Here is a 16,128-nt window from a genome sequence, read left to right as displayed (position 1 = left end):
AAAAATCAGAGCAAATTAGAACAAAACAAACACCCCCAAAATAAACATAACAAAAAACAACTTGAAAAACCATTCTTGCCTTTGCCAGAAGAAGGGTGGCCCAGCAGTAGAGTGACCCGCTGTTCCAGTTTGTCCAGGACTGAGGGGTTTCCTGGGGCACAGGACCTTTGGGGCTAAAACCTAGAGAGGCCTGGGCCAGCCAGGACAAGCGGGTCACCCCGAGGGGCAGGGCAGCAGCAGGTGCTGTCTGGATGAAGAGCAAGGCCTGCCTGGCCATGTGAGGGATGCCCTGCAAACATTCCTGGTCATTACTTCTAGGAGGCACTTCACAGGCCTGCGCGAATAGGTGTTTCTCTCTCCCCTCTTTCTCCCTTTATCCCAGACACACACACCAAAGCTCAACACACCTGTTTGTTAAATGTCACTTCAGCAGGGAGCCTCCTGCCTGATCCTTGGGCTGCTAATTCTGGGCATCTGCTTTGGCCACTCCCTCTCCTTCGTGGCCTGTCCAGCCTCCCTCTGCTCCCACCTGTCCCATTCTACCTGGGAATTCTCTCACGTCTTCCCAAATCCGTCCTCCCTGCCCCTTTTGGAATTATGTATCCCCTTCCCAATAGCACCTCTTTATCCCCCAAGTCTGGCTTGCACTTACAGGCTGCTCTTCATCAGAACGCTTTCCACAGGATGATTACAGCAATGGATACCTGTCTAGTTTTCAAAAGTACTTCTCACTTTCAGGAACCCTCAAGTCAACCCCATGGGGTGGGTGTAGCCCATGACCTATTTTATAGAGGAAGAAACTGAGGCTTAGGTTAACCGTCTCTCTTAAAATCATGAAGAGGAAAGAGCAGGGCTAGCACGCCAACATAGGCTAAAGAAAGGCTCATGGAATCAGTCTCTTATGCCAAGTCCTTGTTCTTTCATGACCTGGGCCCTGCTGATGTGGAGAAGTCCCTGTGTGACTCTGTATCCGTCAAGGTGCCCAGCGCAGGGTTGGACCTAGAACAGGTGCCTGGCAAATGCTCGCCAGGTGAATGAGAGGCCCTTGTGAGTGGCAAGAATGCAAAGGACATCAGATGAGCAAATGGGACAAGGACTGGCACATGCCTTGAGCCAGTGAATCCAGAGAGATGGCAGGAAGGGACACTCCTGTGAACACCTTCTGCAAATGACAGTCCACTGGACCATGAACTCCATGAGGGCAGGAGCTGTCTGCTGCTCACTGCTGGCTCCCGGGCCCTGGCACCATGTCCCACATTTGGAGCTCAGTGCACACCTGTTGAGTGACAGCTGAGGCTCCACAGCATTGAAGCCCTGTGCCCTCTGGGAGAGACGAATTCCTTCAGGGTTATAGAGCAGGCACTTGTTGTTTTTTTGTTTTGTTTTGGTTTTTTTTGCTGTTGTTGTTGTTTTTGAGGCAGAGTTATGCTCTTATTGCCCAGGCTGGAGTGCAATGGCGCAACCTTGGTTCACTGCAACCTCCGCCTCCATATTTTATGATTGGCAGAAGTTGTGGATGTGGCCGTAGCTCTGACATTTATTGGGCACTACTTGTGTGCAGGATTCTGGGCTGAGCTCAAGGAGGACCAAGAGAATGAACAAATCACATTCTCCACCACTGGTCTAATCCACCTTACATGCCTGAGGCCCTCCATGGCTATGGTAGACATTCCCTGCCCTCCCGGCCTGGTAGCCATTGTTCTTATTTTTGGGTTATAGCCCTTCTATTCGGATTTTCCTTTGGGAAACCACCTCTCCCTGAGCCTCTATCCACACATCCCAACTCCAGGGGTGGTCACATGGCCCGGGCCTGATCAACTAGCATATTCTATCCCATAAGCCACCATGATTGGTCCACAGGTGGGCACATGACCCAAGCTAGTCCAGCGAAAGTCAGCCTCAGGACCTCCCTCGGACTATTGGGAAACAGAAGGTCTCTTCCTAGGGAGATTACTGACTGTAAGGATGATGGAATGCTGGAGCCTAGAGCTACAGGAACTGAGCCAGCCTGAGAGAAAAGGCAACCCAGGAGAAATCAGGAGAGAGCGACAGAGACAGAGACAGAAACCCAATACCGTCATCATTTGAGACCATGGATTCAGCAGATCTGCTGCCTGGATATCCTGATACATAAGCCCACAAGCTAACATCTTTCTCCCTAGTTTTTGTATTGCTTAAACCGCTTCAAGATGTGTTTTTGATACTTGAAGCTGAAAAAGTCCTGCCATACAGAGCTCTCCTCTCTTACTCTCCTCTCCCAAGAAGCACCTTCAGTCCCAAAACTCAACATGAGTTCTCTCCTCTGTACCCAACCAAGCACTCTCCTCTAGCCTCCTCCCATCTCCGTAGCCCCCAGCCTGGTTTCAGGCCCTCTTGGATGGTCTGGGGTCTGAATGATCTCAAGAGACTTCCCACCTGACTCCAGTCTGCCAGCTCAACCCCAATCCACTCCAGTCCAACCCACATTGTCAAAACAGTTGATCTTTCTGAAACAGAAAATACAGGTTCATGTGACTTCCCCACTTAACACCTTTGTAGGCTCATCACTGCCCAGAGCAGTTTCCTAAAGCACTGGGTCCATGTCCCTGCAGTTATGAGAGCTGATTTTAGGTAGTACATGGACCCAGCACTCAAACACACTGAAACCTGTAATAAGAAACTTAAGCTCCTTTTGATTCACTTACAAACTTTCCAATTACTTTATAGAGAAGGTCTCAGCACTGTGCCACCATGGCTTTGACATCTCTCTACCACTTACTTCTCTCCCTTTTTAACAAATAGAGAGAAAGTCTCAAGCTCAGAATCTTCCAGAGAAAGCTGGAATTTTAAAAGCTTGGTTTGCTTCCACTGCATTTATTATATGGTCACCTTCCATTTATGCGAGTGGTACTAGTTTCTCATTTAGAGTAGTTTTGTAAAGGTAAGGAAATTAATTTGTATACACACAAAAGTGAGTTTATTTAAAGAAAAAAATTAGGCAAATAAGAGGTGGTACTTGGATATGCGTGAATGTAGATCATTGTTCGGCAAACAATGACCCACAGGATTAAATGCGATCTGCTCAGCCAGGCACATGAGGCCCTTCTAGGTCCTCCTCCTTGGCCACCCTTTCAAGCCGCTGAAGGGCTTGTGACTCTCAAGAGGAGTCTCACAGAGCCATACCTCCAAGCCTTTGTCCATGCTCTTCCTTCTGCCTGGATGCCCTTTCCCCCAACCTGCTTAGCAACCTGGAACAATCCCATTCATTCTTTTTTTTTTTTTTTTGAGACGGAGTCTCACTCTGTGGCCCAGGCTGGAGTGCAGTGGCGCGATCTTGGCTCACTGCAACCTCCGCCTCCCAGGTTCAAGCAATTCTCCTGCCTCAGCCTCCTGAGTAGCTGGGATTACAGGCGTGTGCCACCACGCCCGGCTAATTTTTGTATTTTTAGTAGAGACGGGGTTTCACCATGTTGGCCAGGCTGGTCTCGAACTCCTGACCTCATGATCCACCCACCTCAGCCTCCCAAAGTGCTGGGATTACAGGCATGAGCCACTGTGCCTGGCCAATTCCATTTATTCTTAAAGACCCCTGTTACTATTTACTGGGGCTACTGTTTTGCTTAACTATTCAGGTATTTCCAGTGCACCTAGCGAACCATTTCTGTGTTCTCTCAGGCCACTCTTTGTGGGGTGCTGACAGGATGGCCCTCCCTGGGAGGGCTGAGACTCCAGAAGGCCAGGACGGTCCTTCTCCTCTGTCTGACACGGATGCTCAGTTATCACAAGATGACCTGAAGGGACCCTAGCTGGGGGATGTGGATGATCAAATACAAACCACTTGGAGACTACGTGCCATGGGGCCCAAAATGTGGGAGAGTGAGGAATTCTAAAGGAAGGGAAAGGAGTGATCTCTCCAAGGGTAGGTGCAGGCCCGGGGATTCTCTCAGGAGAGAGGAGGCCAGTGAGCATCCCGGGATAGAAGGATCCGGCAGAGGCCTGGAGCAGAGGGCCTGGCAGGCCTAGGTTCTCAACTGTAACTTGCATTTGAATCACAAGTCCCACCCCAAAAACTCTGGCTCAGTGGGTTTGAAGTGGGCCCATGAAGATGCATTTTAAAACAAATGCTTTGGGTTATGCTGAAGCAGGTCATTTGAGGGCCAGGCTTTGAGAAGCAATGGGCCACAGAGTGTCAGGGAAGGATGGAGATATATAGAGGCCTCACAGTCAAAATGCAGAAATTCACACAAATTGCAAAGATCCTCCAGAACATTGCATCACTGACTGGGGACCAAGAGGCTGGAAACACAGCCTACCAGAGAACAAGCTTTGTGCCAAGGTTATTGAAAATACATCCCAAATAATTCCAAGGAGATTTGTTGAATGAGGTACATACGGACAGGGTCACGGGCATCCTATAGGCGGGAACTTGAATGAACCATGTGAAATACAGAACCTCCTTTGGAGAGACCTTATCAAGTAGCAATTGTAAACAGGGAACTTTACCATGTAGAGGTCAGGGCTGAGGCCATTTCTGGCGAAAGAAACACTCCTTTGTTTGAACGACGGCGCAATCAAATTGTTCAGAGATGAAATCGTCCAAGGCAAACAAGTCACAGGGAGGTTTTAGCAGAATTTGGTGCACATAGCTGAATGGCATCTTGTAACTTTGCTCCCGGAGCACTGACTTTCTACCCTAACTGCCTCCTTAAATGTAAATTAGAGAAATAGAACTGTGTGTTGGGGGAGGGGGCTATTTAAGACCAGTCCCCAGCAGCAGCCCCCTTTAAAGATCTGGCCTTCGGAACAATCCAGGCCAAGTCACTCATCAAATGGAGATTGACTTTTATCTGATTAACTGGTGGAGAAACATCCTTCTCCATCTTGCAGGAGCACGCTGTGGGAAAGGCGTTTTGCAGACTGCAGGGGAAAGTTGGGCCTTGGCTTCCCTCCTGCTTGGCCAGTGGAAAATTACCAAGGAGGCAGGGCTGCCCTCGGCCACGCTCAGTGGATCTTCGTGGGCCCAGGAAAACACAAAGAGAAACCCGAAAATGGAGTGAGCCATTACTTACCTGGGGCGGAGAGGAGTCGGGGAGGCGGCGGGGGTGGGGGCGGCGGGGGCAGCGGGGGAGGGGGCCGGCACTGGCAGACGTGTCGGCAGCTGTCAGTCACTTTGGAGCAGGACTTCTGGGGCTCACCATGCGTCACCTGTACACATGGGCACACGTAACCAAGAGAGGGAGAAGACCATAAGGCAACTAGAAGCTGAAACGAGCCCAGGCCACCCCGTCCCCTGCCAGGCTGGGACTTGGGATTCCTCTCCAAGACCAAGGCAGGAAGAATCAACAGAAGTTGGATTGGTTCAAAGGGGACAATGTTGTTGGCGGCTGGCCTGGGTGGTTGGAGACCAGGGTTTTCTTCCTAGCTTTGCCAGGGACCCTGGGCAAGTGACGTGGATATGAATGAGAAGTAGACAGGAACTTGAAGGTTAACTGGTAGAATTTCCCCATTGTACAAATGAGTAAACTGAGGCCCAGGCAGAAGTAGCTGCCCAAGGGTCTCACACTTGGAGAGTGAGACCCTTTGCTTCCTTTATAATTTAAGCCCAACCGCTTCTCCTTCTTCCTTGCTACAGCCCAAGGCCAAGCCCTGGCCTTCTCTCCAGCCCTCACTCCTGATGGCCTTTTCATGTCTACCCTGGGGCGAGGCTCCCCTCTCTTGGGGAGAAACCTCACCCAGAGAGGCCTCTGCTCCTGTGTCCCACGTGACCAAAGGGAGCAGAGCAAACCGCTTGATGCTCTCCACTCGGCATCCAGGTGGTCTTGTGGGAAGGGCACCCCTCCAAACCACCTCCATCCCCCCAGCAAGACCCAGATGCCACCCCACCCCTCGTGGGATCATGTGGCCTACAAGGTCTGCAAGGGGCGATCCCTGACAACCTCTCCGGCCCCACCTCGTCCCATGCTCTCTCCCCGTCTCTCTGCCCTCATTCTCTCCTTTCAGTTCCAGGCCCCTGGCCTCTGCTATTGCTGCTCCAGTGGTGGTAACGTTCTCCCATCCCTACCCTGCTGCGCCCCTGACTCAGCTTGGCGATGACCTCACAGATGTGTCTCTGACCTCTTTATCCAGCCAGATCCTTTTGTATGGGCTCTCCTGGCACCAGGTTCCCCTCTAGGGGCAGAAAGCTACATTTGGATGTTACCTGGTTCATACGTATCTTCACCATGGCACTGTGAGCTCGCTGAGGGCAGAGCAGGCCTTGTTCCTTCTCTCTCTCTGTCATAAATCACCGCTTAAGGGAATGCCCACCATTTGATAAATCTCTGGTGAGTGAATGAATGAATATGAAAAACTGGGCCACAATCCATGCCTCTTGAACCTTGGCCTGGTGTTTTTCCAGCACCAATCTCAGCTTCCTCATCTGTCAACGAGAACGGTAGCCGGAGTGAACTGGGCTCCACCAGCAGTTCCCAGCCCTGGCTGTACACTGGAATCTCCCTGGTGGTTTTAAAAAATACCCATGCCTGAGCCACACCGATTAGATCAGAATTTTGCAGGTGGAGCTGGGCCTGGGGATTTTGCTTAAGCTTCCCAGGTTAAACTTCTTATGCAGAGCCAGCATGGGAACTGGGTGGATGGATTAGACTGACTGCCAGTGTCCCTCACTATACAGAGTGCCATAAATCCAGGAGTCTGGTGTTTCATGCCTGTCCCAGGGAACAAGCTGGTTTAAAAGCACAAAGAGTTGCCAGTCACCCTCCACCTCCTCGACAGCCACGGTTGATCTCTCTGTTATCTCTGAGCCACTGGAAACCAGAACTCCACTTTCCCTGCAGCTAGCCATGTGTGGCCTGCCTTTGAATGCTGATCCAGCCCCTCTGTCATGTGGCAAGGAGAGCCCCCGGGGCTGGGAGGCTCCCATCGGACCTGGAAGATGTGAAGAAGTAATGTGGGTAATGTCCGCTGGGGTGGCAGCAGGAAGTGAGCTGATTTACAGCCCCGGCTTAATATCTACCAGGCTAAGAGGCTCCTGCTCATCACCTTTTAATGTTTTTAAAGGGCCATTGACTGCGTTTCAAACCCTGGAAGGCAATCTTCTCTCCCACTGGGAAGAGCATACCATCTGATGGTGGCCTCTGCTCAATTATTTTATAGAAATGATTAACTCCTTACATGTCAGTGGGAAATCCACCAGCTTCTAGACCGGTGCCATTGTTAGACGTCCCATCATTAAGCCTGTGCCCCTCTAGATTCTGACCTTCTGAGACCCTGGGATTTGCTAGAAAGCTTCATTCTCCTAATAGCTGGCCTCTGAGACCACTTCTCCAATGCACTCTACCAAGTGTGTGAACTTCAAGCAATACCATTGCCAGTGTAATTATTTTCTCAATCTCCAAGGTGCAATTTATGAGAGAGTTCAAGAGGAGCACATTTGTTTAACCTGGCCCGACACAATGACCTATTTTTGTGAGAGGATATGAAGGCACAGATGTATAAGGGTGTTTAATGTGATGAAGTTCTAGGCAGAAAAATCAGGGCCAAATTTCAAGGCTGCAGAAGGAAGAAGTGAAGGAGCATACTGCATTTAAAAAATTGATAGTTCTCGCCTGTAATCCCAGCACTTTGGGAGGCCAAGGCGGGCGGATCACCTGAGGTCAGGAGTTCGAGACCAGCCTGGCCAACATGGTGGAAACCCTGTCTCCACAAAAAAAATACAAAAATTAGCCAGGGTGGTGCACGCCTGTAGTCCCATCTACTCAGGATGCTGAGGCAGAGAATGACTTGAACCTGGAGGTCAAGGCTGCAGAGAGCCAAGATCGTGCCACTGCACTCCAGCCTAGGCGACAGAGCGAAACTCCAGTCTCAAAAAATAATAAGGCTGGGCGCAGTGGCTCACGCCTGTAATCCTAGCACTTTGGGAGGCCGAGGCGGGCTGATCACGAGGTCAGGAGATCGAGACCATCCTGGCTAACACGGTGAAACCCCATCTCTACTAAAAATACAAAAAAAATTAGCCGGGCGTGGCGGTGGGCGCCTGTAGTCCCAGCTACTGGGGAGGCTGAGGCAGGAGAATGGCGTGAACATGGGAGGCGGAGCTTGCAGTGAGCTGAGATCATGCCACTGCACTCCAGCCTGGGAGACAGAGCAAGACTCCGTCTCAAAAATAAATACATACATACATACATACATACATACATAAAATTGATAGCTCTGGCCAGGTGCAGAGGCTGACACCAGTAATCCCAACACTTTGGGAGACTGAGGTGGGCGGATTTGAGCCCAGGGGTTCAACATCAGCCTGGGCAATAGAGTGAGACCTCATCTCTACAAATTTTTTTTTTTAATTAGCTGGGCATGGTGGCACACGCCTATAGACCCAGCTTCTCCAGAGGCTGAGGTGCGAGGATTGCTTGAGCACAGGAGGTTGAGGCTGCAGTGAGCTATTACAGTGCACCACACTTCAGCCTGGGCAACAGAGCGAGACCCTGTTTCAAAACAAAACAAAACAAAAAAAATCAATGGTTCTCAGTCTCTTATATAAGGGCCTCTCTGAAATGTGAGCAGGCACAATCGCTTAGCCAACTGTTCTCACAAAAGGATCACGTCTGGTCCGTCCTTATGCCTGACGGCTGAGCCCACACTGCGGTGTCCTGATAGTTTGGTCCAGTCCAAGCCTGTGGCGTCTGAGCCTGCCTCGACTCTGGGTTACTCAGACCCCATATCCACTTGCTAGCCTCTCTCCATCCTTCAAACCCACCTCTTGAACAGCCTTCTTGCGTGTTCATGCAAGAACAGGACTGAGATTTCTCTCTCTCTTTTTGTTGAGACAGGGTTTCGCTATGTTGACCAGACTGGTCTCAAATTTCTGGGCTCAAGCAGTCCTCCTTCTTGGGCAAAGCCATCCTAAACCCTCCCCCACCCCAAATTAGCCCCACCTGCTCAGTGCTGCTGCTCTATTCTGCAAACACTTCTGTCTGGGGTATTTCCATGCTATTTTGTAATGTGTGTCTCTCTACACTAAGTTGTGAGTGTCTTAGGGTGGGCAGGTAGATGAATACTTTATTAATCCTGAACAATCATGATTTTCTGAGCCCTACTATGTGTCTGTCATAAGTTCATGCTCCCATTTCTCCCTAGGCATAACCGAGAGAGATAGGTGAGATTATCCACTCTTAACAGGTGGCCTGCAGGCTCAGCGAAGCTAAGTGATGTACCAAAGTTGCCCATGGCCCAGCATTCAGTTGGCGCTCAGTGAAAAGATGCAATGCCCACCAGTGGAGAAACACAGGATCTGTCCCATTCCCTAGTGCTGGTTCCACTTGGGGGTTCTGTTGATGGGCAGTGTTGTGTTTAGACCAATAGAGAGGAAGCCTCGGGTGTCTGGAGCTTGTCTCAACACCTGGCTTTTGGTTTCTATCTTGGGGAATTTCAAAAGGAGAAGGAACTTTCCCCTGAAGTAACAGGACTTCGTTAAGAAAGAGCAGAGGCCCAGAAAGGTCAGTGACTTGCCTAAAGCCCACAGAACGCAGGCTGGTATCAGTACTTCCTGGGACCACTTCTTATTCCAGCTTCACTATCATCTGCCTTCCAGGCCCTGTTCTGCAGTGTTCTCCTGCAGCCAGAATCCTGTAAATGCTGTAGTCTTGAGAGTGGGTTGAGGCACAGGTGTGTCCTGGAGTCTCCTGGATTTGGTGCCTGTAGCAGAGGTCTGAGGGACACAGTGTTCCCAGCATCAGTTCCCTCTTCTCCAACCACCATCCTACCCCTGGCCAATCAGTGCAGTTTGGGGTCCAGCAGACGTTGCCTCCTAAATCATTCTTGAATCCATCTACTCCTCTGTTTCCTTTGCTGCCACCTGAACCAGGCCACCATCAGGTCTCCAGTGAGCAGTACCTGCCTCTCATCTAAGGTTGCCAGATAAAATATAAGACACCCTATTACATTTGAATTTCAGATAAACAACAAATAATTTTAAAGTATATCCCCAATATTACATGGGAGAGATGCCAGAAAAACAATTTGTAGTTCATCTGAAATTAAAAGTTAACTGGATGTCCTGTATTTTATTTGCTAAATCTGGCCCACCATCCTCTTACCTACCTCTTTGCCCCTGCCTTGCCTCCTCCCCGCATCCATCCTTCATGCAGCAACCGGACTGAGATTTCCCTCTTTTTTTTTGAGACGTGGTTTCGCTATGTTGTCCAGGCTGGTGTCGAATTCCTAGGCTCAAGCAATCCTCCTGCCTCGGCCTCCCGAAGTGTTGGGATTACAGGTGTAAGCCACTGCAACCAGCCTGGACTGAGATTTCTAAAATACCAACCTGAGATTGCGTCATCTGTTACTTAAAATCCTTTACTTAAAATGACATCCATAGCCCTCAGGATCGAGTCCAAACTGCAGGACACTATGTTGGTGGCTTACAACAGTGGCCTTACCTGGTGCCTCTTTCCCCTGGGTCTTCCAAAGTCCCTCTCTCCTCTGGCCTTGGGCTGTTCCCTCTGCCTGGACACCTCACCCTCATTTGCATCCTAACTTCTCATCCTTCATGTCTCAGCTGAAGCACCACACCCTTGAGGCTTCTATGACTCTTGCCCCGGGTCCAAGCTGTTTGCTCTTGCTGAGGTCTCTTGATGATAATTACTTGTTTAATTAGCTCTACATTGCCAAACTATCAGTGCCACGAGGGAAGAGGCCACTAAGCCCCTTGCACTTAACAAAGGGCCTGGCATACAGTAGGCGCCCAATAAATGCTGCCGAATGAATCATCAAAGCTGCAGAGACTGACCATAGAAGGGGTTCAACATCACTTGGGTCTGGGGTGGCTCCTCATCAGCACACAGAGACCCATAAGGCCAGATAAGAGGCTGTCTCTCTAACTATTGCTTTAGGAGGGCAGCCACAAAGATGATGGCTTCTGGCATCTTTCATGGAGACAGGCCAGCACCACGGTAACTTGATGAGACACACTCCTGTCACACCTAATAAATTTGCCAGCCTGTCATCCTCTTCCCTTGCAAAAAAAAAAAAAAAAAAAAAAAAAAAAAAAAAGAATCATCTGGAAGTGAACTTAGAAGAACCCTAAATCACAGAAGCTCAAAATCTCAATTCCAGACACATTAAAGAACAGGGGGAAAGGCTAAGGAATGCTCCCACCAACCTTTCTGGCAATTTAAATGTCGTCTGACTTTAATGATTAAGTTTCTTATCAACTAGCAGCAGCCAGAAGCTTAAGGCTGATCGCAAGGTAAGAACCTGGTGCTTTGGGGGACCCCAGGTCTCTTGCCTCATCGACGATCCCATTAATCACAGGACTTTGTTACGTTGGCCTTGTCCTTCCAAATGTTCTCCTGGCACAACGCTCATGGAAGGGCAGATAGCTCTGAGTTTGTTCTCCAGATTAGAGAAACTCCTATGACATGACAGATTTTATTTTCCCCACTTAAAGAGAAACACATGGCTTCGTGCATTTCCATTTTTCCTCTTCTCTCCTACGTTCCCTTGGATTTAGCTCTTTTGCTTAAAGCCAGATCCATTCATTCCAAAACCCCTTTCCCTTGATTTCTCTGTCCCTATCATTTGTAAATTAATTTTTCCAGAGCCTCAAGCCAAGATTTTACCCATTCTACTTGTCTGGAGGATTCCTTTTTAAATTGATTTTTATGAAAATTGATTTGTATTGAGTAAGAGCATCTGAAATACACCCCCCACACACACACTCCTGCACACACACACACACACACACCTGCTTGTGTAAGTACTGCCTGGCTGAAGGACACTTAAAAAACTGAACTGCTTTCACAAAATTATTTCTTCTGGGAGGAGTGCAGGGTGCTTGTGGGTCTTCTGTTTAGATCCTACTAGCTCACACAGCAGAATTCTAGTCTTGGAGACTGACAACCTCACTATGTTGCTTCCCACCCCAGCTGAAGGTGTCTTATGGAAGAGAGAAAACTGTAAAGAAATGAATCTAAAAACTAAGTGAACTCAATATCTGAGGTTCAGCTAAAAGTTGAACAAGGGAAGCTGGTCCCAAGCCACTGAAGTGTTTAGAAGTGACAAAATCATGTTTTCTGAGGAGGCACAGCTGAGTTTAATAACTGCTGTTTCACACATTAGACAAAGCTGTCAATTCCAAAAGGAAAACAATTGTGAGTGAGATGGAGGCAAGCCAGAGAAGAGAGCAGAAGATGGGGCCTGGGAGTGGGGGGTGCTGAGCAGCGTCTGACCCTGGCTCTCGATGGACAGTCACCCAGGCCATCATCCAGGCAGGACTGACTGAGCGAGCTTTCGGCAGGGCCCCATCATTTGGGGCAGCTCATGGACCTCGGTAGACTGGCAAGTGGTCTTGCCCCCATCCCTTTTTTTCTTGGTCTGTCACCCCTACTAGTACAGAGCAACCATGTGAATGGTCCCCAAACCCCAAAATGCCATCAGGAAAACATGAGGCTACAAATACTCCAGAGTGGATCCTCAATGCCCAAAACAATGAAAATGTCCTCCAGAGCCTGCAGAAAAACTGTCAAACAGACCACGCAGTGATCAACAGAGTACCTGGTCAGCCAGGCAGAAGAACGGCATTACTATTACTCCTATCAACAACGGCAGCAACCACTACCGGTTAGTTTCATCATGGACCTGGCACTACACTAAGTAATCCTTACATGCATTTATCTCATCAAATACTTAATACAGTCAGGAAGAAGAAACTAACTCTCAGAGAGGGTAAGTGGGTTGCCTAAAGCCTCCCAGCTGGTGAGGGACAGAGCTGAAGCTCAAATTCCAGAGCTGACATCGAAGTCCACCTTGTCACCTCTCCACTGTACCAGTGACCATGCACATTCTGGGGGGGACTAGGGACCATCCCATTGAACCCCCTCTCTGACCCTAAGAGGTAACTCCAGTTAGTGGCTGCCTGGCCTCTGCCCTGGGATTTAAGGGACCCAGGGTGAGAGATTCAACCCTGGGCAGTCCTGAGGGATGGGCCACCACGCATTATCTGTCTGCTTCCTCAACTCTGATACCTACAAGAAACATGGCTGCCTTCCGTGTTGAAAACCAGTTTAAGAAAGCTAATTTGAAGTTCATCAGTGGTTCTGGTGGGAAAGAAATAATATATATCCTTGGGATCATTTTTCTTTGTAAGTTTGTTTCTTTGCTGAATTTCTACCTTAGAATGTTATCATCGGAAGGTATTCTCTGAGCCCCTTTCCATTCCAAGGCCGGCCCGGTCCTGCAGGCTTCAGGCCACAGTCGAAGCCTCTCTTTGGAGTTTCTTATCTTTTCAGGGGTAGGGTATAGGGGACCGTAGCAGTTTTCTTTTCCCAAGCTCTTCCGAGAACCAATCAGTGGGGTGGCTGCAAGAAGCCAGGGTCTCAGGAGGGAAGGGACAGCTCGCCCCTCACCCAGGAGGCCCTCCCAGCCGGTGCGCAGCCGGCGCGTCTCACCTGCACGAAGCCCCAGAGCGGGTGGAGCGCGCAGTGCAGCAGCAGCGAGGACCAGCAGCAGCCACGGCGCAGCACCAAGTCCCGGAGGAGCATCTCGGCCAGCGGCGCCCGCTCCTGGGGCGAACTGTCAGGAGAGCAAGGCTCGGGTCAGGCGGACACCGCGCAGGCACTTTCGCCGCCGCGCACCAACATACCTCCCAGCCCGGGTCGGACGGGCACGCCCCGCACCCAGGGGCACCCTAGTAAACCAAGCCTGCACTTACACTCCAGCTTACACCTTCACTGACTCTTCGGAATCCCAGAATTCACACTCTTTTCTTATGCACATCCCCAGAACCCCGCGTGTACACTTTAGCTCCGCGCACAGCTCCAGAATACTGCGTGCATACCTTGGCCCCATGCACACCTCCAGAAACAGCCAAGCACACTTACTGCGCCCCATTAACCCCCATACAACTCACTGTCACTGTGAGCACACTTCAAACCCGGCGGGCACTACTCACCTGCGCGCACACCCACAGAAACAGCCGTGCACACCCACTGATCCCGGTGCACACCCACCGACTCCTGCCTGCACCCTCGCTGACCCTGCATGCACAGCCCCAAGAAATCTCACGCTGCGTGCACCCTCACTGCCCTGCCGGCCTCATTGCGCACACTGCAACATAGGCACCTCCGTGCGCTGCCCCTTTGCATGCCTCCGCCCAGCCCCGATCTCCCGCTCCCGGGCGTGGGTTCCCCCACGCCCCCATCTCCGCCCGCACCCTTTCAACGCCTCACGCTACCTTGCCTGGCGGCGGCCCCAGCCGATCCTCCGCTCGGGGAAAAGAGGTCCGCGTTTCCCCCGCGGCAGCTCTGTTTCCCAGCCGCCGGACAGCCCCCATTTAAAGCCAGCCGCCTCCCCAGTCCCCCGCCTTCTAGGCGGGGCCTCGGTCCTCACCTTGGCGGCTGCGCGGGCGCCAGGGGGCTTCACATGCTGGGGAGGAGCGCCCGGCGCTGGAGCAAAAGTTTGCGCGCCGGTTGGGCCTCCCGGGCCGCTAAGCAGAGGACCAGGAGCGGCGTCGTCGCACGGGGCGCAGGGCGCGGTGGCTCTGGACTGCGCCTAGCCGCGCGCAGGGCGGGAGGGGCGGTACCCCGCTCCCAGGGCCGGGGCTGGCAGCCGAGGCGGAGGCAGAGGGCGGGGAAAGTCTCCTCCAAGCCGCCGGGAGCCGGCCGCGCGAGCCCTCCCCGGGCCCGCGTTGGCTCCCCGCCTTTCCTGGTGGCGCCGCGCGGCTGCCCGGGGCACTGGGGTGCCCGAGCTCTCTGCTACGCTCACGCCGGCCCGCGAGAGGCAGCGGCGGGAGGCGCTGGCCGGGAGCTCCGGGTGGGGCAGCAAAGCCGTGGGTGGAGGCGAAATAAATAATGCACGAAAAAGGAAAACAGACGTGAGCCGAGCCGGAGCCTCTCCCGCCTCCCGCCCGGGGCTGCGCTCCCGCCCGCGCTCCCCCCGCCGCCGCCGCCGCCGCCAGCGCCGCTGCAGTGATTCCTCGTCTCCATCTAGCGAGGCTATTGTGTATTGGGCGCTTAATTATTTATTCACCCTGGAGGCCGAGGATTCCCACTTTCATGGGGTTTTGCCCCTTGCCTGCGCTTCCCCCAAGCCTCTCCCGAGGCTGCGGAAAGGTGGCGAGGACTGACTTGAGACCCGTTTTTGCGCTCCATCCTTGAGGACTCTCCCCGCCGCACTCCCCGCAGGCTCTCCCGGGCGCCGGGGCTGAAAGGTGCAGGCCGCCGCTCTCCCGGCCATGGGCCTTGTCGTCTCCTTTGTAGTCCCAGCAGCAGAAACTCTCTTGCAACACTAGGCTGCGGCTGGGAAGGAGTTGTGACGGCCCTGGGGAGAACATTTCTACCACTGCTTTTCCTCAACCATCTGCAAACTCCTGTTTGAGGCAAGATTATCAACAAGTCGGTTCTTCGGGAAGTAGCCTGGTTACATCTCTTTCAGACAAGCTGTGCCTAGCAGCAGCATCACAGGCATGGCGCGGTCACTCTGCTCTTGTGGTGGAAGCACTTTGTAAGCGCTTTGACTGATGGGGGGCGCCATCCAGAAGGCCCTCAAGGCCTGGACAATCCTATTTTTAGGTTGAATGAGAGAACCAGGGGCTAAGACACAGAGCCGAGGGTCAGATACTACAGCGCATGCATGGAAGAAACATTTACTGAGCACCTTTTCCCAGTATTTGGACACCCTTCAGCCACTCATGTAAACACATACTGTAAACGCTGGTTTGCAGAGTATAAACTGCCTTGCAAGCCAGCTTTCAGAGCAACGCCTTAGTGGCCTCCTTCACGCCAGAGCGCCGCCCCGAGGCTCTTTGCCACATAAATGCTGCAGATTGCACCTCAACCAGCAAGATGCAGGGACAAATGTGAATGAGACCTTGTTCCTTCCCCCCTAAGAATTCAGGGGCCTGTCAGGAAGATGGATAAAATCAACCATTCCACTGTGCACTGGCATGCCACACCCAGCTGCCCTGAGAAAGGGGAAGACTGAGGAATGGAGGGCGGGTTGAGTAAAGGCTCCTTGGAAAGGGTGACTTCCTGGGAGTAGGGGAGCATCTCAAGCATTGGTAACCCTTTGTGCAAAGAAATGGAGACATTTATTCAATCCTTCATTCCTTCATTCCATATGTAGCCTCCATGGGTACCTGCTAGGGGCCAGACAGAA

General features: G+C 51.6%; 1 protein-coding gene across 5 annotated transcripts in view; it reads right to left on the bottom strand.

Annotated features, from left to right (window-relative positions):
• The window catches only part of PRIMA1 (proline rich membrane anchor 1), a 71,151-nt gene extending 56,698 nt beyond the window's left edge, over positions 1–14,453 (bottom strand). For 3 of the 5 annotated variants that reach the window (XR_010122008.1, XM_063643987.1, XM_063643992.1), the window contains exons 1-3: positions 14,207–14,268; positions 13,422–13,545; positions 5,049–5,184 (exon numbers count right to left, since the gene is read on the bottom strand). Coding sequence is in view for 4 of the 5 variants with exons in the window: in XM_063643987.1 (XP_063500057.1) it covers positions 5,049–5,184; positions 13,422–13,514 (229 nt within the window). In the remaining variant the exon portion in view is untranslated. Of the gene's footprint in view, positions 1–5,048; positions 5,185–13,421; positions 13,546–14,206; positions 14,311–14,361 lie in introns of those variants that run through there. The other 2 variants (XM_063643988.1, XM_063643990.1) reach the window with 2 other exon arrangements.
• Between the last annotated feature and the right edge of the window lie 1,675 nt (positions 14,454–16,128).

The sequence above is a fragment of the Symphalangus syndactylus genome, chromosome 8 (assembly GCF_028878055.3).
Source record: "Symphalangus syndactylus isolate Jambi chromosome 8, NHGRI_mSymSyn1-v2.1_pri, whole genome shotgun sequence".
Taxonomy (NCBI): Eukaryota; Metazoa; Chordata; class Mammalia; order Primates; family Hylobatidae; genus Symphalangus; species Symphalangus syndactylus.
The sequence above is the reverse complement of the archived record's forward strand: the minus strand, read 5'-3'. Positions and strand labels throughout refer to the sequence as shown.